The 24,844-nt window shown below is 37.8% G+C and overlaps 1 protein-coding gene across 6 annotated transcripts in view; it reads left to right on the top strand.

Moving 5' to 3' along the window:
- CDH18 (cadherin 18) overlaps positions 1-24,844 on the top strand; it is a 409,491-nt gene that overhangs the window by 356,895 nt on the left and 27,752 nt on the right. For 5 of the 6 annotated variants that reach the window (XM_065667566.1, XM_065667565.1, XM_065667567.1 and 2 more), the window contains 2 exons: positions 1,876-2,129; positions 17,192-17,328. In XM_065667566.1, coding sequence (XP_065523638.1) covers positions 1,876-2,129; positions 17,192-17,328 — 391 coding nt within the window. Of the gene's footprint in view, positions 1-1,875; positions 2,130-17,191; positions 17,329-18,373; positions 18,450-24,844 lie in introns of those variants that run through there. The other variant, XM_065667570.1, reaches the window with a different exon arrangement.

Here is a 24,844-nt window from a genome sequence, read left to right on the forward strand (position 1 = left end):
AAATACATGCTGACATTGACAGATCACACACTGAGTTTCTCATATTTCTTGCCTTAAGTACTTTTTTTTCATATTTTGGGGTCATAGGAAATACCAGTTTATCCTTGGTCAGAGGCTTGAATACTTTACTGAGTTGTGTTCAGACAGGCTGTCAGATCCACGCAGAATGATAGAAGTCATTGTGGAGTTCTGCCACTCCATAATGTCATAATATTTTCATTTATTCTTACAGTTTTATGCCTGTGTTCTGGAACTGTTCAAAACTTAATGGTAGTATACTTGTGTCTGTACAAACTAACTGCTTTTCACAGTATGATAATAAATATTAAGCTACCTCCCTTCTTTATAAATTGGCTAAAGCCAGAAATTTGTAACCCAGTAAGTATTGAGGTGTCTGTTGAATAATAGAATGACTGCTTCTGCTCAACATGGAAGCACATTTTAAAAATAGCAGTCTGAAACTTGAAATCTGTCCTACGACTGCTTGGAACTTAACTGGGTTTTTTTTTTTTTAAAGCCTTTTCAGTAATTAGAATTAATAAACAATATATAGAAAAATAACTTCTTATGTGGTGGGCTGTCCATGAAAAGTAGTCAGTTACTTTAGTGAGACTGAAGAAACCAGCTCAAAATAGTTGTGGTCCTGTAAATGTGGCTTCTAGTGAGAGCATTGCTTAATTATATATCTGCTAATGGCACTTCATTACTTGCGCATTTTAAAATTAAATACTTTTTTAGTCCCCTCTTGCTATGTAACTGTCTGATACTGGAAGAGCTGAAAGTTGCGTGTGTCATTTTTATCTCCTACCTTGCATAAGACAGTGGCATAGCATTTTAGTGTAGGGTTAAAATAAATATATCAACTCATTAAAATTAGTTAACAATAATCTAAAACACAGCTGAACTAGGGAGATGTAATTTTCACATGTGTAAACAGCAAGCTAGAAATGGAATTCCTAAAAAAGTACCCATGCTGTGTGACATGAGTCAGACCCCCAGCTTCTTCTGTCCTAGTAGAAAGGTAGGATTCCTAATAGGAAACTAGTCATTTAAATAGCAGGGCAATGCTAAAGTAGCAGTGGCAGTTCTGGTGAATGGTACAGCTGGGAATGTGCCTTCTGTTGGGTTTTATTGGAACATTAGGCCCTGTAGAAGGCATATCCCCAGCTGCAGACTTTCTCCCATTTATGAAGGCGTAATCCTTGTGCAGCACAGCAGTATGTGGTGAGACAGGCTGAAGAGTTGTCTCTCTCACTGGTGCTGTTGAAGAATCAAAAAGAGAATGGTCTAGAATACAAGGATGCACACTTTCTGATTAGAAAAGCACACAGGCACATGTTTAGACTATTCTTACATAGTTAAGTTCCTGTCTCCTACGATAACTGAAGGTCCTCCTCCAAGAAGTTGCTTTTTTTAGTTAAGGATTTAAGAGGGGAGATGGCCCAAAGAATTTTAGCTATTGAACCTGTTAATTAAAGATACAAAATTAATTTAATTTGGGGTATGTCAATCTCTACTTTTTTCAGTAGTTAGCATTGACCTATAAAAGTTGAAAGGGGATAAAATCCAGAGACTTTACATTGCCATGGAAGAAGAATCTGAGGGTCATTCTAAACCCTGAGTTTTTCCAGAACTTGTACCTTGCCCACAATTCTGTTGTAGAGCAAACGTGAATCCATCCTGCTTCATGTGTATCCTTACTCTTATTATGGTATGAGGTATGGTAGTAGCTGCTAGAATATCACAGAATATTGTCCCTATCCAGTAACATGGAGAAATGTGGTTTAAATTAAATGGAAAAGATGTATTTAGCTTGCTAGCAGACTAAACTGAAGCACGGAATAGCAAAGATAAATATGTTTTTTCTGCCAACAGCCACTCAACTATGAAAAAAAGAAGTCATATACGCTTAATATAGAAGGAGCAAATACTCACCTTGACTTGCGCTTTTCACACTTGGGGCCATTCAAAGATGTAACAATGTTGAAGATCATTGTTGGTGATGTGGATGAACCTCCTCTTTTCGCTATGCCTTCCTATGTCATGGAAGTTTATGAAAATGCGAAGATTGGGACTGCTGTTGGCAGAGTAACAGCACAGGATCCTGACACTGCCAACAGTTTAGTGAGGTACAGTAAGTCAAATTTATATGTGATTGAATTTCACCAGCTAAAGGGTTAGTGAGATCTTGGAAGTGTGAAACCATGTCTTTTATTTTAGTACATAAATGGAAACAAGTCAGAACTGTGTCCTAATCACTCTATATGGATTTGACTTAATAACAGTCTTAAACCTGCAGTTGGTTTGCACTGAAATTGCCATCTAGACATTGGTCTGAGCAAAGGTCTGTGTGCACTAGTTCCTGTAACAGCACCTCTCCAAACAGCTCACTGAACAAGGCCAGTATATGTTGCCACATAATATAAAATGGTGCAATTCACTTGCCTGCTGCCAGTCAGCATTGTGACACTGGTTCTGAATCTGTTCAGGATCATAATGTTCTTCTTCCCTTGTCATGCTTGTATTGTGCTGGCCCTCTGCATGCTTGCCATACTGTAGCTGCCTCAGGAGCTTTTGCAAGAGAGGAACTGGTTTAGGCACACCTTTCCTCCCAGACAAACGGTATAATTTTTTTGCAAAAGTGTGTTTTAGGAGAAAACCATTATTTTGTAATATGTTTCAGTTTTAGTGGGGTTTCAAAAGAATAGAATGGGTGTAATAACACACTCCACTGATGTTGCTAGGTATACGTCATGGTATCTCCAATCACAGTGACTAGGGCAAAGAGAAATACTGAGAACCCAGCACTTGCAGCATCAGGTACATCATTTGAGAACTAAACGAGTATGTAACATACTAAGAAGGAAAGATTTCGATAGTCTTATTAATGAAATTCATTCTTAAAGAAAATGTTCTCATTTGCTTTTCTGGCAAGAATATTTTCTATAACAACAGAACTGTTTTGGAAATAGGTCATGTTCTGAACTAAGGAAATTAAATCAAGCTGGAAATACCCCAAAAGCAAGCTTGAAAAAGCATTAATGCCAAGTATGTATATACTTATCTATATATATATGGATGTTAATTTGACAGCTTCTAAATTTAAAAGCACTTGAATTTAACCTTGAACACTCCAGAACTGGGGTTTTAATTCATTGCTGGTTTAGAGTAAAGTTTTCAGCAGCATGTTTTCAGCTGTAGTAAGATCCAACAACATTTTTACTAGCTTCATTTGTGGGATGAGTTTCTTTCTAAACTGACATGCAGTGTGAAAATTTTGTTGAGCAATACGTGAGTATTTGCCTCAAATGTGGTACTGGATTTAAAATGTTTTAGAAAAAAAAAATATTCATGAAAACATATTTGATGTTATTCCTTTTTACGACATAATGGTATATATAGCTTTTGTGGCAATCATATGAGTATATACTTGGAAAACAGTTTTTCTTAAACTAATCGGGTATTTGTAGTCTCCTGACTAAGTAAAAATCTGCTGTGTGTGTGTGTTATTACACGTCTTGGTAAGATGAAGCAATTTTTGCAGAACAATGAAAGCCTCAGGTTTTATGGTTCTCTTGTGCTAATAGTCTAAGATTCAGGATGTTTAGTGTCAGACAATCGATAAATACAATTTCTTAGTGGCAAGTTATTGCCTTTGAAAAATTACCACTGTGGTATTTGTGTCTAAATCATAACATAAATAAGAACATTTCACTAAAAATAGCTGCTAAGTGCCTGTAACTTTAATACTATAATTCTGAAACATCAGCTAATGCAGTCAGATAGATTAGCCATCATGGTCATTTGGGAGTAGGAAGGGTAAGTGTAGATTTGACTGGTCCCTCCATAATTCAATCACATGTGGCCCCTTAGAGTTTTGTCTAGAAAAGAGCAAGACAACCATGGTAAAATGGAAGCAGCAGCAGTTTGTACAAAGGCTGGGAAAGACAGAAATAGATTTTCTGGGTGAAACAGGCAATAATCTGGAGACAGAGCGATCAGAAAAAAAACATATTTCCACATGTTTTGCTTTCTGTATTGGCTTTTTTTTTTTCCAATCAGAAATCTGTAGCCAGTGATTGAAGCCAGAATATTAAATACTGTATTATTCAAATAGTTGAGGAGAAAGCAGTCCTTACATTTGGCCATCCTATTTTTATTTCCAGCTGACATTTATTTTTGTGTCGTTCCTTCTATCTCTCTCTGTTTCAATGGGAAAAAAATAAAGTGCTAGGAAAACATCAAATCACAAAGCTCTGAAACAAGCAAGTCCTCAAGTTACGCATTGCAGGGGTTCAGCAGGGGCAATAGCAGCTCAGATGTACTGGGTATGTCGTTATATTGTGACTGGGTCCACTCTTGAGCCAGGCTTTATCCATATTGATGGAACTCACAATGAACATTTTTTGAAGACGCTGATACACCAAGGCCAGGACTAACCCATTGGTGAATGGGACTGGGAAGAGGCACCAACCTGGGTTTGCGTGCCCTCAAGTTTTCCTTAAGCCTTATCCTGTGATAGGATAAAGGATGCTCTAGGAATGGGCAAATTTAACCCTCCTCCCCTCACCTTGATTCGCACACAAGCATTTACACAGTGCAGAAAATGGCTTTGTGTTGTTTCAAGATTGGCTCGCTGCACCTTGGGATTTTATGGGTTGGAAGCAATGCATGACCTGCAAAGTAGACCAGGCCAGCCAGGCAGAGCTGCTGCTCAAATGGAGGCAGGGTCCAGCCCAATGTTCCACTTACAGTGGTGAGCAAAGAAGCAACTTAAAGAAAGCTGTTTCTACCAATCAGAAGCGTGCACACAGTGCACAGGTCCTTTCGTGCTGGTTTGCAAGAAGTGCCTACACTGTTCATCTGAAACCCTGACGAGTCTGAGGGTAATGAGACCATGCCTCTCTTAATTTCCACACAATTCCTATTTAATTCAAAATAAAAATAGTTGTTACAAAAATAAACCCAAGAAGATTCAATGTGACTTTTTTGGGAAGCATAGATCACAGTCACCAGGGAAGATACCTATAGGTAGGACTTTCACAGCTAACCAGTGTTGAGCGATGGAATAATGGTTCCTCAGCAAAATCACTCAGAAACATCTCCAAATGCCATGAGTCTTCAGTGCAAGCTATGGAGCAGCAATTTGCTTAAGAGTTTTTATTAATCCACTTGTGCATCCTTTCCACTTTATAAGGGTGCTCATTGATGTGTGTGAGATTGATAAAGCATTAGGCACTCACAGTTGCAACCATATCACTTCTTTGCTGTCCAGGTGCTAAAAGAGATACAGTGCCATGATTTGTTCACTGCTCAATTAAGTAACAATTTATTTTGGTGGCAGGAACAATTCTTATAACCAGAAAATTGGTTAGAGGAGTAGTTTACAGTAATTAACAAAGCCAAGGGGATTTTTTTTTTTAAGTTATTTGAGCTAAACCCCAAAATAAATAACAAGCCCTATTGTTATCAGTAGAAACAAAGCTGAAGGGGCTTTTTTGCCCTTATTTCCTCACTGCATTTTCATCACAGTGATTTCACCTTGCTCCTGAGCTGAGCAGTCCTCCAAGGACACTGACTTTGAACCAGTAGTTGTATTATTGTTCTACTTTTTCAAAGCTAGCAGAAGAACTTCTGTAATAACAAATGTAGCTATTAAAGGTATGTTTTATTCAGACATTATGTGTTTGGCAATTTGGGTTGGTTTAAAGGCTTTTTCTTTTTAATTTGATATTTCTTCTTCAAAATTATAGAAGTGCATTTTCAGGTAAATTAAAAATGCTTTTGACACATGGCATCGTTCTCTCCAACTTGGAGAGTGTGGATTTGACAGATGGACCACTTATTAGACTAGTAATTGGCTGGATGGTCTCACTCAGAGTTGTGGTCAACAACTCAATGTCCAAGTGAAGACCAGTGATAAGTGGTGTTCCTCAGGCATTAGCACTGGAGCCATTACTGTTCAATATCCTTGTCAGCAGCACAGACAGTGAGATTGATTGCAACTTTGGCAAGTTTACTAGTGACACCAAGCTGTGTGGATGGCATCCAGAGGGACCTGGTCAGGCCTGAGAGGTAGACCGTTGCAAACCTCATAAAGGTCATTAAGGCCAAGTGCAAGGTCCTTGCATCAGAGCTCTAGGTTGGGCAGAGAATGGATTGAGGGCAGCCCTGTGGAGAAGTACTTGGGGGTGTTGGTTCTCATCAGCATGAGCAGTCAATGTGTGCTTGCAGCCCAGAAAGCCAGCAGCATCCTGGGCTGTATCAAAGCAGCATATCCAACAGGTCAAGGGAGGTGATTCTCCCCCTCTACTCCACTCTGGTGAGACCCCACCTGGAGTACTGTGTTCTGCTCTGGGGCCAGCAATACGAGAAGGATGTGGACCTGCTCAAGCAAGTCCGGAGGAGGGCCGCAAAGATGATCCAAGGGCTGGAGTACCTTTCCTATGAAGACAGGCTGAAAGTTCGAGTTGTTCAGCCTCGAGAAGAGAAGGCTCTGGGGAGACCTTATAGCAGCCTTCTGGTACCTAAAGGGGGCTACAAGAAAGATGGTGAGGGACTTTTACTAAGGGCATGTAGTGATAGGACAAGGGGGAATGGCTTTAAGAAGAAAAAGGGTAGATTTAAATTAGATATTAGGAAGAAATCCTTCATTATGAGGATTGTGAGACACTGGCCCAGGTTGCCCAAAGAAGCTGTGGATGCCCCATCCCTGACAATGTTCAAGGACAGGCTGGATGAGGCTTTGAGCAACCTAGCCTAGTGGAAGGTGTCCCTGCCCATGGTAGGGGGGTTGGAACTAGATAATCTTTAAGGTCCCTTCAGACAGTAAGCAGTCTAGGATTCTATGATTCCATGCTACATTTTGGGATTAAATGTTATTATTTTATTGAAATATGAAAAGCAAACATAATCGTAGAAAGCATAACAAAGATATTAGAACTCTATCATGTAGTAATTTTAAAGATTTTTGAGTGTTTTGAATACAGCTATTTACTTAAAAAATTGTGTTCTAATTCAACAGATATCACCCTAAATTATAATTAATTCACAGAGATCAATGCTTTGTTGTAATATTTATGAGAAACTAATCTCTTTTCATTGCATTATGTCAAGTAGTCTGTTTCCACGCCAAAATCTTTGGTTGCTTGAAAATATCAGGCTTAAATCATGCCTTATAATACTATCTGGTGCAGAAATAGGTCTTGAAAGTTTCCCATTCAGTATGAAAGAAATCACAAGTATTCAATGATCTAACTATAATTTTATTTTAATATATTACTCATTTTGAATCCCTCCATACTTACTTAGGAATTATTTTTTTTTCTTCCTGAACCTATACACAAAAGACTTTTAAGGAGAATAGGGGTGAAAACACCTTTTAATTGGCAAGTTGCATATGTGTACTAGAAGCAGGCTGAGACTGAAACCCTGCCATCTTCCTGTAGGTGATTCTTGGGTGGTGCGTTCAGCTAGCCACAATGCATACTCTCAGTGATACTTGGAGCTCCCAGACTGCATCTGGAGTGATTTTCAGAGAAATAATGTTGCTGCTGTTCCCCAAACCTCCTCCAGGTGGTTCAGAAAAGAGCAAAGGCATAGTTTTAAGACCATGATACTTTCTGAAACTGATATAATAGTGAAAATAGTTGCATGACATGGGCAAGTTCCCTCATATTAATCTGATCCCAGTTTGATACCGATTTGAGGAAGGAACTGAAAGTCTGTTGATATTATACCTTGGTAAGAGTAGTATTTGAGAAATAAGTCATGCTATTATAAAAATTCTGCAACAGAAGCTTGATCCTTTTGCTGCTCCTGCCGTCTTCATCATGCAGTGGTACAGAAGGCAAATCACTGTTTTGAGCACTAATAATATGGCCTCTGTCCCCTCTGGTCATTCATTAGTCCCCCTTACCACATTCGACTTAGGTTGTTTGCATTTCTGTGCAGGAATGAACTCAACTATTTAACAGAAGACTTCTGGCAAATATGAGTACTGATCAGCAGCCTGTGTGTGATGGTAGTCTCAAATAAGAAATACCAGCACTTTCCCTTTTCAGAATGATGTCTAGCATGGCTGGGTTAAAAATAACCTTATGTTTTGTTTGATCTATGAAAGGTTGCTAAGGTTTTGTTATCTTAATGTATTTGAATTCAAGTAATTTTTGTACTGGACCCTAATTTGTAATCTACCTTACTGTAATAAATTTTATTAAATGGGATTGAAATTGATTAGGTATAGGAAACTAATGTAGTCTTAGTGCCTTCCCGATGTCACTAGAAAATGGACTTTCTTGACTGTGCTCCAGACACTACTTAAAAGCAGTAGTGCTAAAAAGGCAGTAAAACACAGAATAAATAAATATGAAACATAAAGCTGCACATGGTTGTCTTTTTTAGAAAATAATTGTTTTTCTTCCAGAAAAGGCAGAACAAGCAAACCAATAACAATACTGGAAACACAATAGCCAAAAACCATGGAAAGACAAAAAAAAATCTGGGCTGTTTTTTTTGTTTGTTTGTATTTTTTTGTGAATATCAGACTTAATTTTTTGCTATGTTAGTAAAGAATATAAGTATAATCTCAGGCTTGATTCTGGCTTCTCACTTTTCCAGCAGTCTTACAGTATTGCCTTTTAATGGATCATGTATCATAATGATTCTGATACATTAATATATTAATGAGTACTAAAATGTGCTTTCCAACACAATACTTGTTATCCAGAAGCTATAATAAATTCAAAGTTGCCTTACCCTAGTTTGATTTAAATTGACAGCCTTCTCTTCCTTTCTTTCAGATACAGTATTGGAAAATTAATGAATGACAAGTAAATTCTGATTGTAGTAATTACTGTGGTGTAGGAAATTGTTCTTCAATTTCTGCATCAGGCAGAGAAACTTATTTTAACTTTTGCTGCATTGGTAGTTAAAGGTAGACATAAGCTTAATACTTTCTGGCATGAGCTTTTAGAAAATCATGTTAATTTTCAGTAAATGGTATTTTAAAAGGGTTGCTCATAAGCAGATGAAAGAACATACCCATGGAGTTCCATGTATTCCTATTATTATTTCAGAGAACCTTACAGACATTAAGTGTTGTGAAAGATTCTGGGTGTAGACTATATTTCTGATATAAAGTTTTTATTTACTGGGAGTGGAATAAAACCTGAAGTTTTGATTGAAACTCAGTCACTCAAATTTGGTCACATAGTGTCAGCATATTAAATGAAAGGGGGTAAAGGAGAGAGCTGTGTGAGGGAATTGGGGTAGCTGAAAAAGAAAATATTTTTTATTCCTCTGTCCTCTGAGCTCAGTATCACTTTCTGTGCTGCTCCCCTCTACTGTCAGTAAAGAGAGGGCATAAGATGATCCCCTCCTGGAAAATGTAAAAGCCTGTTCACCTAGTTGTATTTGTTTGTCTTACTTGCTCTTTGAGCATCATATAAGTGGAACAAGGTCAGTTTGTTTTCTGCTATCCTGTGCACAGGATGCACTGTTAGCTGTACTGAGGGAAGCCTCCTGAGATCAATGCAATCATGTAGAGTGACCGTCCCTCTTTCACATGCTTGATGGAGGAACACCCTTCTCCAGATCCTGCCAATCCTGTGCTTGTAGAGACAAAAGCAGGCATCTGTTCTCCACTCCAAAGCATGACACTGTCATACCCCGTGATGAACACTTACAGAGAAACAGTAATATCTTCCCAGGGTATGTAAATGGCTCACAGTTAGATAGCAGAGAGGTTTTGTGGTGTTCTCCATCTCGCCTCCTTAATTCATTTGCTCTTTGTATTCCTCCAGTATTATTATTCTCTAAGATTATCAGTAAATCAAAATGGAAAAAGAACAGCCTGTTTTGAATCGGAATTCAAAGAGGAGAATTTTTGTCCAATTTCTTCTCCAACTCTTTGTCTTCACAGGAAGGAACCATTTAAAACCTTTTTTTTTTTTTTTTAGTGTTGAGGTGGGAGATCTGTTGCTGACTTTTTCCCTGCAGCCTCAAATTATTTTTGATTCTTGTCAAGCTACGTGTCCCAAGCCTCCCACTAACAAAAATGTCCACCTCTTTGTGCAGGAACTGGTAAGCTGTTCTGACAGTTGTTCTGACTAGGAAGCAGCCAGCTCAGGAGGGTGGTCAAAATCTCACAGCAACCAGAACCACCTCCACACCTCACTTAGGGCTGTGAGAGAAAACACTGACAGATCATCTTTACATGGTGACTCTGAGAGCCTGGCATTTTATGCCAGGACATCATCTCTATGTTTCTATAAATTCCACTGACTTCAGAATGTCTCTGGTATTTAAATTTTTTTAATGGTTTTAGAGTCAGCCTTCATATCTGAACATCTCTGTTGTGTGTTCTTTTGATAGGTCCATTCAACTCCGATAAATAAGCATAAATCTATGAAACTAGATTTAATTTGGTTCAGTCTTCAGTATGAGGAGAAAAAAAAATATATAATACTGCAAGTTGAATACCATTCTTTAGCTGGTAAACTCTTTCGGAACAAAAAGTGATTCTCATGTAACACTGTGCTTTATTTCTTAGCAGAACTGGAATCTGAATGTTAATCTCTGAATAAAAAGCAACTTCAGTATGACAATTTTCCATCAACACATCAACTTGAAATGAATTTGTACAATTGTAAACCTCTGAAGAGATTCACAAAGTCAGGAAAAGGCGACAAACCTTTATCTTGCTTTGACTTCTGAGTTATGCCTCTGAGAGTGTGGGCTGTACTCAGCCTACATTTACTGGCAGAATTAGCTAGAAAAGATGATCAAGTGCTTAACACATGCAGACAGAAATTGTCAGCTAAAAAAGATGGGTGTAAAGAAATGGCTCATTTCCTTCAAATGAACAGCATTCCCATTTTCCAGTGCCCAAGGTGAGCAATGCATAGGGGATGAGAATGAGAGCAGGAGCAGAAAGCCAAGTTTTGCATGAAGTGCAAACTGGTAGTGGCTGCCTCTTAGAGGCTTTGTTGGGAGTGAGCAAGTGCTTGCAACTCCCCCATGCCTCCCAAGATCTTCCACCTCACATTTCCAGGACAAGGAGAAGGAAGGCTGCCACTTGTGCTGAGCTAAGATTTTAGTATGAGGGGTGAGTCAGGAGCCCCGTATGGGAGACAGCAAGGTCCTGCTGATTAGTTGATGGATGTCAGCTGGCAGCCAGCACCAGAGCTAACTCAGTGTCAAAACAAGTTCCTGCAAACTGAGAGGAGCAGTATTTTTCTTAAAGTTATGTGATGCCTGTATGAAAAAGAAAGCAGAAGAATGGTAAACAGAGAGATTACCTTCTCCAGGATCTCTTCAAATGTGTTTCATTTTCACAACTGGAAAGCACAGTTGAAGGCAGTAGTTGTCAGTAGTAGTCTTCTGCCGAGAAGCTCTAGAACGTCTAGTGTTTCCTTAATCTACCACATATGCTGCAGGAAGAAATTTGGTTACCTGCTGTATTGGCAGCCAACTTCTGACTCACTTCACAATTGCTTTTTTTTCCTAGAGAAGTTGTTTGAACTATGGGGAAATAGATTGGCCCTGGAAGGGAGGTAGTGTAGTGTAAGACAGTCAGGGCAACAGAACGTCTCCCTGCTGCCTCATTTAGCTTCAAGGGCATGCTGCTGGTTCCCAGGCTCGTGAGGAGTGCTTCTGTCAGGAGACAGAGAGAAGATAAAAGGCATGCACCAGAGCTGTGTCCCACCATGGGCCATTTCTTGTTGCTCTCTAGCTGGCTAAATGCAGAGAGTTACAGCTGATCAGTTCTCTCAGTATTCATTCTCATATTGCTCCCTCTCTCACCCTGTGCAGCTCTTGCTTATGCTTCTTATTCTAATTCATTTTTTAAAAGAAAAAAAAACCCACAAACAAACCTCTATATCGAGTGTAAGCATCTCTTTCTGAGAAAGTTTCTTTGCTTAAACTTTTAACTAAACAGATGTCCTTTTAATGGTATTTGATTTCTGGTTGAAATTCTAGTCTTTAGATGATATATTCTGGTCTTCAGAGGGTATATTTGGTTTGACAGAGAATCTGTCCTCTTCCTGTGGTCTTTTAAAAGTGCTTCTTTGAACCAGTTCCACTTACTGGAGAACTGGCTGTGTACCTATATCTCAGTACAAAATCCCAAGAAGTACTATGACCTGTGAATCCACATCTAGCTGGGACTTTGGAAGTTCATTAGCAATAGCAGGTTTGTAGCCAGGGTGGAAATCTGTAATCGAGTTCTTGTTTGCAGCTGGTAGATAGGGTAATTAATAAAAATAGAATAATGACAGGACAAGCTAAATACTTGATTTAAAAAAAAGATAAAAAAACGAAACAAAAAGAGACTATTTAAAAGCTCAAAACCATTTAGAAACACAAAGAAATGAAATCACTGGAGCCAGGGGCTTTGTCGTGGTTTAAGCCCAGCTGGTAACTCGGAACCACGCAGTCACTCGTTCACTCCCACCGCTTTTCCTCCCCCTGCTCCCAGAGGGATGGGGAGGAGAATCAAAAGAATGTAAACCCTTTAGCTGGAATAAGGACACATGGATGGAAGCTGGGAACGCCCTTCTGTTCAGTGTCTCTGCTTAATAAAAACATGGCACATGTTGCATTTCCCAGAGCTAACAGGACTGGTTTTGTTTTTAATTTCCTTCAGATTCTCTTCAGATAGTGTGACTAATAGGTTTTCTATATTCATGATCCTTTTTAATGCAGTTTCTTTAAGATTGGTTTGGATGTAAAAAGTTTATGGAGAGCTGTTTATACAGGCATGTCTTGTTATTGTCTCTTTCTTAACATGTGTGATGGAACACAGATGTGCTGATATAATTATTAAAAGTATGCCAATTCACACAGCATTGTCATGACTAAATGTCTGCAAACTAACATCTGCAATAAATATTATAAATTCATTTTTAGATTAATGGAGTCTAAGTAAGAAGAAACAGTCAACTGAATTAAGGTGAAAATTCATTTTTGAAGTAGCTCTTTGAAATTCAGAACTTGCAGTAAAGCTTTTCACAGTCTAGAGAAAGCCTTGCAAGGCAGCTCAGTAGAAGTGGAAGGAGTGGTAGTAGGGGAAGGGTATGACTCTGTTGCCACTATTTGCTAGCTGAAAGTAATTTTCTTACTAGATGAAATAAATTCTGAAGCCTAAATAAAGCATCATTAGCTGTGGACTATGCTGTATTTATGGATATACCTGGTCTCTATTATCAACGTGTAGATAAATCAATAGGTGGCTAATATTTATAAAGTTCTAAAATATTTCCCATACAATTAAACTTATTCTAAATGTCCTCTTACATGTGACAAGAATGAGTGGCTGTACTAAGGGAGTTTCTTGTGCAAAATATTTTTAGAGCACTTGGAGCAGTGCTTTAGAGTAACATTCCCACTTCTTCTGCTGTGGGGGAGTATCTTCTGTAACTTGTTTTGCTGAGATATTCATGAAGGTTGGGAACCACTTTCCCAGCCTTCTGAGCAGTTCAAATGGCTGCCTTAGATGGAATACAAAAAGAAATTTTGAGGAAGAACCAAGAGTAATGGAGGAGAACTGAACACCATAATCATGGGAAAGCATAAGGAAGGCCTGCTCTTCTATTTATTTATGATCAAGAAAAATTCTGTCCCGATGCAGCTGTTATAGTATGTCTGTAACTGTATGCAAAAGTTAGAACACAAAGGGAAAGTGCTACTGTAGATAAATTAGAAACATTTTTCGTTATTCTAATATCAGTGGAAGTAAAAGTGTTAGTACAATAAATTACCTCGGGATCGCTGTATTTCCATTAATAAAACAGAAAATACAATTGAAAGTATTAATCCAATACTGAGTTCTTTAAGCTGAGAGTTTTGAGCTTCTATAAAATACATATAAATAACTGATTTAGAAAAAGGTGTTCAGATTTAAAAAAAAATAAGGCCACCTTTTCCTATGCATCTATGAAAATGAAGTGTTACATAGTCACAATTTGTAACAGAATAAAAATTAATTTTTTCTACACAAGCTTCATATTTGGGACAAATATTTGTCATTTTTAGTTCTGTACTTAATTCAGAGGGAGAGGTAATGACTTGTTATAAGTAAGTCATCCACACACACAAAAGCAGCTGAATATTCTTACTGCTTAATTTTTTTTCTTAATTAAGTCCAGTTTAAAATCCTGTCTATTTTTAAGCTACTGTATACAAATACTACACACCCCAATTTTTATAATTCTGAGGTCAGCACAATACTGATTCACAGAGTAGTCACTGGGCATGATGTTGATAATGAGTAAACAATGTCCACAGTAATAAATGTTTGCGGGGACAAGACTTACATTACAAATTGTTTTGGATTCGCAGCACATAATCCAAAAGAATATATAAGATCAGTGAAACTCTTTTTTTTTTTTGTTAGCAAAGAATTCTTATCATTATCAGGAGACTCTGGAGTCCAGAAACACAAGGCTGTAGTAGGAGAGAAGGAATTAAATTTCGTCATTGCATACCTGACTGTAAGCTCTACCAGTAAAGGTTCACCAAGACAACTGAGGGGTGGTGATGCTTCCTATGCTTCCTCAGTTAGCATTACAGTTCATCATGTAAAAGATATTAAGTGCACTGTCCATCTTACCCAACCAACCATTCATTATGTCTGCCTTAACAATAGTATAGTCAAGATGTTCCAACTATTTGTATAGCTCAGATGTCCTATACTGCTAAGCATAGCATATAAGTCATGGGGAGGATTTCTCCACCTGAAGCATGTACGTTCTGTATGAAGTTCAAATCTCAGCATAAATCTGTGGCAAGCTTTATAGACTTTCAGAGGTTAATACAGCTCTGTCTTCTAAGTTTTTGTAATTAGCAAAAGGTAAGGCTAGCTGTGTGCATAGGAGATGCAGCTTCTCCACTGATATTGGCACAATCTTTCAAACCATTTCCATGACAGACACTTGGTGAACCTGAAAATCTGTGCTTCATATGGGAGACTGAGACCTGCAGAAACACTGGAAAAATCAGTTCTGAAATTAAAAAGCAAATCCTGATTCCCAGATAAAGAGGTGTGGGTAGCCTGGACCAATAAAATATCACAAACAGGATAGTTGTGTTGTCCTTTGTTGTTTATTTTGTAACAAGTCTTCAGAGGATTCCAATATTCCTCAAAAACAACACGAATTTTCTTGGATAGCTGTAATATTAAGCCTGTCATGATTAGTGACTCATGAATATTGGTCAAGAGTTTGCTTTTAATTCATCACCTGAGCTTGCTGAGCACTGAGAAGCATACCAGCTTTTGGAAGTGCCTGTAATGCTTGCTGTGATTTGGCCATTAGAAATTCGGCATAGTTATTGTTATTTTTTCTGGCAACATGAATGGTTTTGACTTTTTTTTTTTTCATCCCATTTGGAACACACTGATTAACTAATGTCCTCTGAGAAAAATATTTCTGACTTACATTCTTAAAAATGGTTGCCCCGTACCCTAGGTAATCAAGATCTTGCCAGTCTGCTTTCGGTATGGAAACAGTTTGATTTTGTTACTTTTTTGAAGCAACTTTTAGCTTCTGTATTGCACATCCAAAGTGTCTTTACTGAGCACTTCTGGTATGTTTTAGAATGAGGTATTCTCAGGTGTTGATAGTTAATGGACAATATAGAAGTTTTGACTCAGCTGGGAGACAGTGAGTTAAATTCTAATTCCAGAGAAACATAGAACTGGTGGGAACTGAGGTCTGCTGTCTCTCCAACAGCTCCCACAATCTTATGGGAGCTGTTTCACTCTTCATAATGTCAAAAGGCGGAGAGCAGGCAAGAAGGGAAGATTTTCTAGCCTAGTTTTGTCTGCTTTGATTTCTGAAGCCTGACCTACAATTCTTTAATTGCTGGAAGTACAGGAAGTGTGAAAAGAAGATCTTGAGTGCTACAAGCCAAAATATCATATTGTAAGGCAGATGTAAAATACTTCATGCAGGTGGAAGACATGGGTTCAGGTTCCCTCCAACAAGGAAGATCTAATTTAAGCCATCAGATCCTAGCTGGGTTTTCCACTGAGTGTCCTATTTGACCAGTTACAGTGAATCAAATTGGTGCCTCCTCTAGAGTTTTCTTTCTCTTCCTTTTTTGCATGGTATATCTTTATTATTCAATGAAATATTTGTTTGCTTGCTTGTTTCTCCTTTCCACAAATAGTTTAAATAAATACATTGTGAGAGGAATAAACCCCAAGTTATTTTTAATATTTTTGAGCTTGGCAGCTTTTATGAGCACCACCCTTTTTATTGGCTGGTGATTACACTTGTGATGATGTCGAAATAAGATCAATTGGATGGGACAAATAAATCCTTTTCACCTACATATAGCTTTCGTATATAAAAACTTCACAAAATAATAGCAGGCCTAACAAATTATCAGGAGAAACAATTATGGTTTACAAAAGACTTAGAATCTTTTCCTTATTTTTTTTTCATCAAGTCTGAAGTTAGTGAAGAAGGCTTGATATGGGACTGTAATTGCTTCATCTTTTGTAAATGATTCCAGCTTTGAGAAAAAATGTTTTGTCACTCTCTAGTGTTTCCTCCTTCTGCTGCCATTACCTGCTTCAAGGCTTTTACTTTCTCTGTTAGGCAAAGTGCACAGAAGTCAAGAGATTTAAGCAGGGCTGCTTAGTTCTACTTGTAGGTTAGTATCAATTGCAAGTCTCGGAAACATCTCTTTCTGCTGCTACTCTCTGTAACGGTTATGTTCAAAATGGCTTATGTCATCATGTAACCAACTTCATATCAGACATGCTTCAAAACAGGTAACAGGACTGGGCATACTGGTTTGCAGTGACAAGCAAATACACAGAATAATATCTTCTTATAATTCTGTTTCCTGCCTTTCCATTTTATGATTGTTTTAGTCAAAACATATGTGTATCTTACCTTTGATAGGATACTGCTGTGTAAAATATCACCTGTTAACAATTTATATCTTTTTGACTCACAGTGAAAACCTTGTTATTTATCAAAAGAAATGTAACATTATGAAAGAACTGAAAAATTTGGTGTTACTTTGGGTGTCTCCATAATTCACATTTTTTCTTGCTGTGCTCTTAAAAATTTCTGTGACTTTAAAGGCTTGAAAGTAATATTCTTATGTGGCTTTCTGTTACTTCAGTTTATACATACAACAGTGAGTATGTATTTGTTGGTTTATTTCTTCATAGGTATTTCATTGATCATAACACAGAAGAAGATAAGTATTTCACCATTGATGCTAATACTGGGACCATTAAGACTGCCAAGATCTTTGACAGAGAGGAAACACCTTGGTACAACATCACAGTGGCTGCTTCTGAGATAGGTAAATAACATATTTGTCACATAGTATTTAAAAAAAAACAAAAAACCAAAAACCAATACAAACCAAAACCAAAACAGAAACAAGAATAATAATTTTCAGATTTTAAGAAACACTATCTTGAGATGTTATGCTTTTTTAAATATCATTGTGTTCTCATTGGGGTTTTAGCCATTTTGGATAAAAGAGAGTTTTCTCTGTGTGTAGAAATTCCTTAATTCAACGGAACAAGTAAGCAAACCTCCATGTGCCTATGTAATTCCATCTGTGTGAATTTACTATGTTTTTCTGTATGAGATAGAAGGTTGACAGTTTACTCAGGAACAGTTCCAAGCATTCAGTGTCCTAAAATCAACAGCTTGTGATTTTATGTTACATATTCCATATACCTTAGAAGAAAACACTGTATAGTGTTCTCTGAGAGATTCATCCTTCCTTCTTGGATCTGCTGTTAACCTATTTCAGTGAATTGGCATGTTAGCTCTTTCAATATTAAGTTATATCTGACAGGTGCCTAGTAGTTGCTGATTATCAGGGTGTACCTCTGGCCTTTTAATAGGCAGGTTGACAAGTAAAGATACAATAAATACTTGCCTGTGCATTTGAAAGGCCTTGAAGTGATGAAATTCCATTGCCTCTGATAAGCCCTGCAACAGTCAAGAAATGTCTGAATGAGTAGTCCCAGATACATGTTTTGACATGAGGCAAGAACAGTTTAACGAACATTTCAGTTCGCCTTTTTATTACAGGGTCTTTATTTTGACACAGCCAAAGCTGTAAAATTAAAAAATTCAACAATCCAAATGTAAGAGTCCCAACCTGGATCAAAAGATCCAGTCCAGCTAAGTATTTGTAATACTGTCTTTCAGTGGAAGAGATTTTGATTAAAACTTTGAACTACTTTAAGTATATCCCTTTCCGTTTTCCTTTCTTCTTTATTTTTTCCTGTGTAGTCCATCATTGCTAGATGACACAATACAGGTTTTACCTGTAACAGATGCCGCTGACGTTACTGAGCCCTCTCTGCTTTGATTTGTTTCATCTCCAGGTTAAAAGGGAAGCTGTTCTGCCACTACTTCGCTAGCACATGCTTCAGAATTAACAGCACGTACATATTTAATCAGGACAGCATTTTTTTATTATTGTACCTGCTTTCACTACTAAATTGACATTTTAAATGAAGTAAATTTCTATTGTAAATAGTAAAATCTAGAGTTTTATGGTTAGCCCTTTAAAAAAGGTCTCCACTGGCACTTTACTGTGCTTGACAGTGTCTTTGTATATAATGTGTATTATTTCAGTGCATCAAGAAATAAAAGATAATTCAAGCTTAATCATAAGCAGGTGACTAGTAAGTGTTAATTTCAAATACAATTAAAAACCACATTGAGACATACTGAAAAAAGGAGTAGTTGCTAGTCTTTTAGGGAAGCCATCCAGATGTACTTTTTTCAGGAATAAATCCTAATAGCATGAAATTTAAGCGTAGCTTTCCACACATTATTTATTTCATATGATCAGAGGAGTGGTAATACATGTACTATGCTGAGAGAACAGTAATGGACAATGGAGAAGGATTATGAAGGATTATGTTTATAACTAAAAGAAACTAGAATTGTTAAGGAGGATGGAGTGCCTTTTTGTTGTTGTTTTTGGTTTGGGTTTTTTGTTTGTTGTTTTTTTTTTTTTTTTTCTAACATCCTGCTTAGAATTCTTCATTTCAGGTGCAACTTATTACAGGAAAACAGAAATAACTTTTTTTCCTTCCCTGCATTTCTTAGTGTTAAAGTTGGCATTGGAAAGATAACGTACATTTATAATGTTAGTTTGAAAAACAATTTGGTTATGAATAAAGGCAGAAACAGCATTGAAGATGCTGGAGGTGGGTGGATGGCAGGCAGCCTAAATGACAGGCAGCCTTTCCTTGTGTCTACTTCTTTGGCCATTTTCTTACCTGCAATAATTTGAAAATTACAGCACTGCTGTACTTTTCCAAATCCATTGTGAAATCTGTAATTGGATCTATGGTGGAAGAAGGAGCGTATGGGATCTATGATGGAAAATGGAGCATATGTTGTGTATAGAATATCAAGGCCCAAACTCTTAAGTGCTATCTAGCCCATACCTCCAGCCTTTAACGACGTTCACTTTGAAGTCCACAAGTATTTACAAAACTAAAGACTAGTTTTAGCTAAGACTTAAGCTAAAAATTAGGCTGAAGTCTATTTTTACCAGGTATTACCAAATTTTTACTAAAATGTTATTCAGCCGTGAGAGTGGCAGAATCCAAGTTCATCTGACATGGTAACAAGGCATTTGTACCTTCTGTCAGCATTTGCTTAGCCAGGAACATAGCAGAGTCTGCTATGTACTGCTTCAACAGTAAGATGTGTTCGGCTGACATAATGTTATGGTTGTAGTTAGTTTATTGAAGTGTTTTCCTGTCTTAAATTTACACTACACTTCACTGCAGGATTCAGTTTCTACTGATCATCCTTTGGACAGGTATTTGGACCTGTGCTTGTCTTGTGCAAAAGAAATTTAGAGTCAATATCATATTTCTACCCTAAAATGTATGATATCCTCATGTTTCAGCCTTACTATTTCTGAACCTTTCATAAGACATTTACTTTCACTTTTATGCTTCGTATGTTATACACTCTGCATTGATCAAATTTCCCCTCTGAAATCAGAGGGGAGTTCTACCACTTTTCTCTGTGGGAGTAATGGTGTAATGATCAGTGGGGTTTTTCTGTTTATGCAGCTGCTTATAAAGCACACCAGAATTCATTGCCATGAGAATGGGTGGGGGAATCCTTTTTCTTTTTAACATAAGTTGTTCTTTAACAGTAGCATACGGTGAGGAAGAGTGGGATTTTGGTGTCCAGAACACATCACTAGAGCTATTGCTTTGATTGTTTCAGTACTGGTACTTCCTGGAAATTCCTTCTGGTATTAGGGAATAATAAAAATGGTAAAATACTGTATTTGATATTGAAGGATCTACAGACTATATTTAGGGCAGGAGGAAAGACTACAAAATTAATGGTAATAGGATTTTAAAATACAGTTTCACATAGAATTATTCACATTTCAATCACTTGCTATAATTCTGTGAAAAAGTTTATAAAAGAGTATTTGAGAGAGGAAGGAGATTGATAGAATTTGCTTGGCTCTATTAAAGACTTCTGACCAAGTCTTTAAGAAGAGCAATGGAAACAGGAAAATACAGAGCAAGTGCACAAAGTTTTGTAACAGATGAGAAAGTTGAGGAAAGAAATGGAGTCATAGGGAATGGTTGCTCCTTTGGGAGTGGAAGAGGTTAGTGTTGAACTGTTTCAAGGACTGGTGTAGGATCTGTCAATTCAAATTCTTTGTAATGATAGCACACAATGAGAGGAAATGATTCAGATTCCTAAATAACCTCCCTACCTGCTAAGAACTAAGGAGGATCAAGAGAAACATGTAATAACAAGACACATGAAAGTATGGGCTAGATAAATGAATGGCAAAGTGAATACTGTTTGAAATGTCAGGCTCCAAGGGCTATGATCAGCAGGATGATGTGCAGGTGGAGGCTCATCACTACTGGCGTATCACCAGGGGTTGATACTGGATGCAGTACTGTTTAATCTTTTCATTAATTACCTGGTTGATGAGACAGAGTGCACTCTCATCCAGTTGGAAAATGATACACAACTGGAGTTATGGCTGATACGCCGGAGGGTCATGCTGCCATCCCAAGGAATCTCAGCCAGCTGGAGGAATGGTTGAAGAGGAACTTTGGAAGTTCAGTAATAGGAAATGCAGAGTCCAGCACCTGGAGAAGAATAAACCCATGCACTAGTACACGCGCACCAGCCAACTGGCAGGAGAGCAGCTTTTCAAAAAGGGATGTGGAGATCCTGGTGGATGCCAGCTGGACATGAGCCAACAATGGTTTGTGGCAAAGACAGCCAACTGCATCCTGCAGTTGTGTGTGAGGAAGAGTGTTGCCAGCAGGTTGAGAGAGGTGATCCTTCCCCTCTATATAACATTGGTGAGGCCGCATGTGGAACTCTGGGTCCAGATTAGGGGTCCCCAGTAAAAGAGACATGGAGCAACTGTCACTGGACATGGAGTCCAGTGAAGGGGCATGAAATCATTAAGAACTGGAGTGTCTGTCATATAAGGAGAGGCTGAAAGAGTGGAACTGTTCAGCCTGGAAATGAGAAGGCTCAGAAGGAGAGTAAAGAAGATGAAAGATGAGCAAAGATGAACAAAGATTCATCTGAGTAGTATCTATTGAAATGACAGGAGGAAATATGCCCAAATTGAAATAGAGAAAATTTAATTTAGACATAAGAAGAAAAATGGTTTTAGTGTGGGGTTGGTCAAAATTTGGCACAGATCACCTAGAGAGGTTGTGAAGTCTCTGTTCTTGAAGATACTCAAAAACCAACTGGATGTGGTCCAGAGCAATTTACTAGTTGCGCTAGTTGACCCAGCTTTGAGCATGGCATTTGAACTTGCTGATCAATGGAGGTGCCTTGTAACCTCAACAGTTCTGTGATTTTGTGATACTGGGAACTGTGTGTTGAATGTGGGGAAGAATAGTGATGTATACTCAAAGTAAATAGGTAGTTGTAAAAATAACTGTGGGAGTTTTCTCTCTAGCATATAGCAGTACTGGTAACAAGAGCAAAAGCAGCAGTAACAGAAAAACCCTAAATCATAGCCCCTGCAAGAAAAAGATGGCACTAAAATATAAATGGATGGACTTCTGCCAGTTCCAAAGCCAATTTCAGTTAGTAAAATACATATATACTTCAAAGTTTTCAAAGCAGTACTGCAAACAGAACAAATAATAGTATCCTTGAAGTCTTTGTCCTCAATAAGAAGGCATAAAAGCTGCAGGGAGTAAAACACTGATGATTGAAAGAATCAGAGAATGTCTTGGTTTGGGAATGAAAGTGAGGATCTTAGCTTTCAGTAGGCATTCCTACTTACAAATAGAGTAAGGAAGGCTGTATCAGAAAAGTCCTTTTAGATATTAATTCTAACAACTGAACTGTGTTCAATATCTGCTCAGTAGACAGCAAACCAGCTTCTAGGTACAGCTTTCAGATGATGTTAACATCAAGAGTTTACTGGATCCATAAAGTACTGGACATGAAGATGGCTAATAAGAATATCTGTGGTTGTAATAAGATGTGATTTTTTGAAAGCAAATGCTTATATTTCAGAGATTTTAAAGATACTTTCTATTGAGAGTTTTTCACATATTTCTCTTATGCAGCTGGTAAGTATACCAGTGTGTAAAATGGATTTATTTGCTAGATCATTGATCATTTTGGGGTGAAGTTGTGGTGGTGCTGAGTGTCTTCAAAATGCTCTACAATGGCTGAGAACAGAAAAGCAGACAATTTCCAAATACTTCACTAAAGAATCAACTTGAATGCAAGGAATGTACAAACTTACCTTTGAAGGGTCCATAAAGCGTTCTAAATCTGTAAAGCTGTGTAAAGGCTGTGAAGAACAGGAAAACTGAAATAACAGGGTTTCTTCCATGTTCTGCCAGATCCCTGTCAGATCTGACTTAAATGCTAGCAAGACAGTAAGAAATGACCACATGGAAGAATACTGCACATACAGAGCTTTGATACCACAGTGTATTAGGTATCAAAATACTTGAGACGTCATTATGCAGTTGATATTATAGACGAAAATCTCCAAGACTATCAGATACAGTCAGATAAGGGGGCGGTGGAGGAACAAAAAGCAAAACAAACCAAAAACCCCACATGTATTTGCCTTCGTTTATGTCTTCTGTATGTGCTTCACCATGTGTATGCTTCACACTAGCTTCAGAGAGTAAGACACTGAAGAGTCGAGTTAGAGCAGTACCTCGCTGACAAAATACAAAGTACCCCGTGATGTGGTATTGAAGCATTCCAGGAAAACAGAGTTATTACCAAAAATACACAACAAAAAATAACTTTCAGAGATATTTTAATATAGGGCAAACAAACCCTGTTCAGAATTAAAATACATGAAAAGGCAGGACATCTGACAATAACAAGAGTTTGGAACAGTTAGTTTTACTAGCTGTAAACCAAGTGTAAAAACATTCAGGTGCATGTCCAAATTATAACATAAGCAGCTTTTTCGTTAATAAGTTTCTATAGAAACAGTAAGATATAAACAATTCAGAGGAAAAGACAATGCAGAGAGAGAAATAATAATTTGCAGCAGTGACATATAAAACCCCTTGAGATTTTGAATAAATATTGAAAGCCCTAGAATTACATTAAAGAGATAAAGAATATAATTATAGTGAGGTGCAGTTATATCTTTTCTTTAGGTGCATAAGGATGTTGTCGCCTCATATTGCCATCAGGGAACAGCAAGTTATGAAAATAATTTGCAAGTTCTTTTTCATGTTTTATGGTTGCAGCCTTCGAGTACCTAAATAAGGCCTACAAGAAAGTCCCTCTGGACAGTGACTTTTTACGAGGGCATGTAGTGACAGGGTAAGGGGGAATATCTTTGAACTAAAATAGGGTAGATTTAGATTAAATATTAGGAGGAAATTCTTTACTGTGAGAGTGGCGAGGCACTGGAACCTTGCCCACGGAGAAACCACTTGCCCAGAGAAGTCATGGCTGTCCCATCCCTGTGAAATTGTTTAAGGCCAGGTTGGATGGGGCTTTGAGCAACCTGGTCTAGTGAAACCTCTCATGGCAGGTGTCTGGGACTAGATGACCTCTAAGATCCCTTCCAACACAAACTATTCTGTGGTTCTATGATTATTGTACTGATTAAGGTCAGTATTTAACATTGATGATACAAAAGCATAGACATTCTTTCTAGTCCTTTTCTAGGTGGGTTAAATTGTTCACTCAGTTTTCATGATATCTGTTTAACTATAGCAGCCTAACAAAAATTAAAAAAAAAAAAAAAGAAGGGGGGCAAAACACACAAAAGACTTTTAATGTCAGAACTGTTATTCTGAATGTCATTCAGGTAGAATTTATTTATATAAAGCCCTTTTGAATTTTTATAATATGAAAGGAAGTCTCAGACAGCAGGAGCTGTATTAAAAAGTTTTCTTAAATTGGGGTTTTTCTTAAATTGGGGTTTTAATTTGCCCACAGAAATTAATGGAAAAAAAGTTTCAAGACTTCAGACTGTTGGTAGGGACTTCTATAAGTTCCCCGAGGACTTTCTGGTGGAGGGGCTAATACTCAATGGAGTTGACTCACTTATAGAATCATAGAATAGTTAGGGTTGGAAAGGACCTCAAGATCATCTAGTTCCAACCCCCTGCCATGGGCAGGGACATCTCACACTAAACCATCCCACACAAGGCTTCATCGCACCTGGCCTTGAACACCGCCAGGGATGGAGCACTCACAACCTCCCTGGGCAACCGATTCCAGTGTCTCACCACCCTAACAGGAAAGAATTTCCTCCTTATATCCAATTTAAACTTCCCCTGTTTAAGTTTGAACCCGTTACCCCTTGTCCTGTCACTACA

The sequence above is a fragment of the Lathamus discolor genome, chromosome 2 (assembly GCF_037157495.1).
Source record: "Lathamus discolor isolate bLatDis1 chromosome 2, bLatDis1.hap1, whole genome shotgun sequence".
Taxonomy (NCBI): Eukaryota; Metazoa; Chordata; class Aves; order Psittaciformes; family Psittacidae; genus Lathamus; species Lathamus discolor.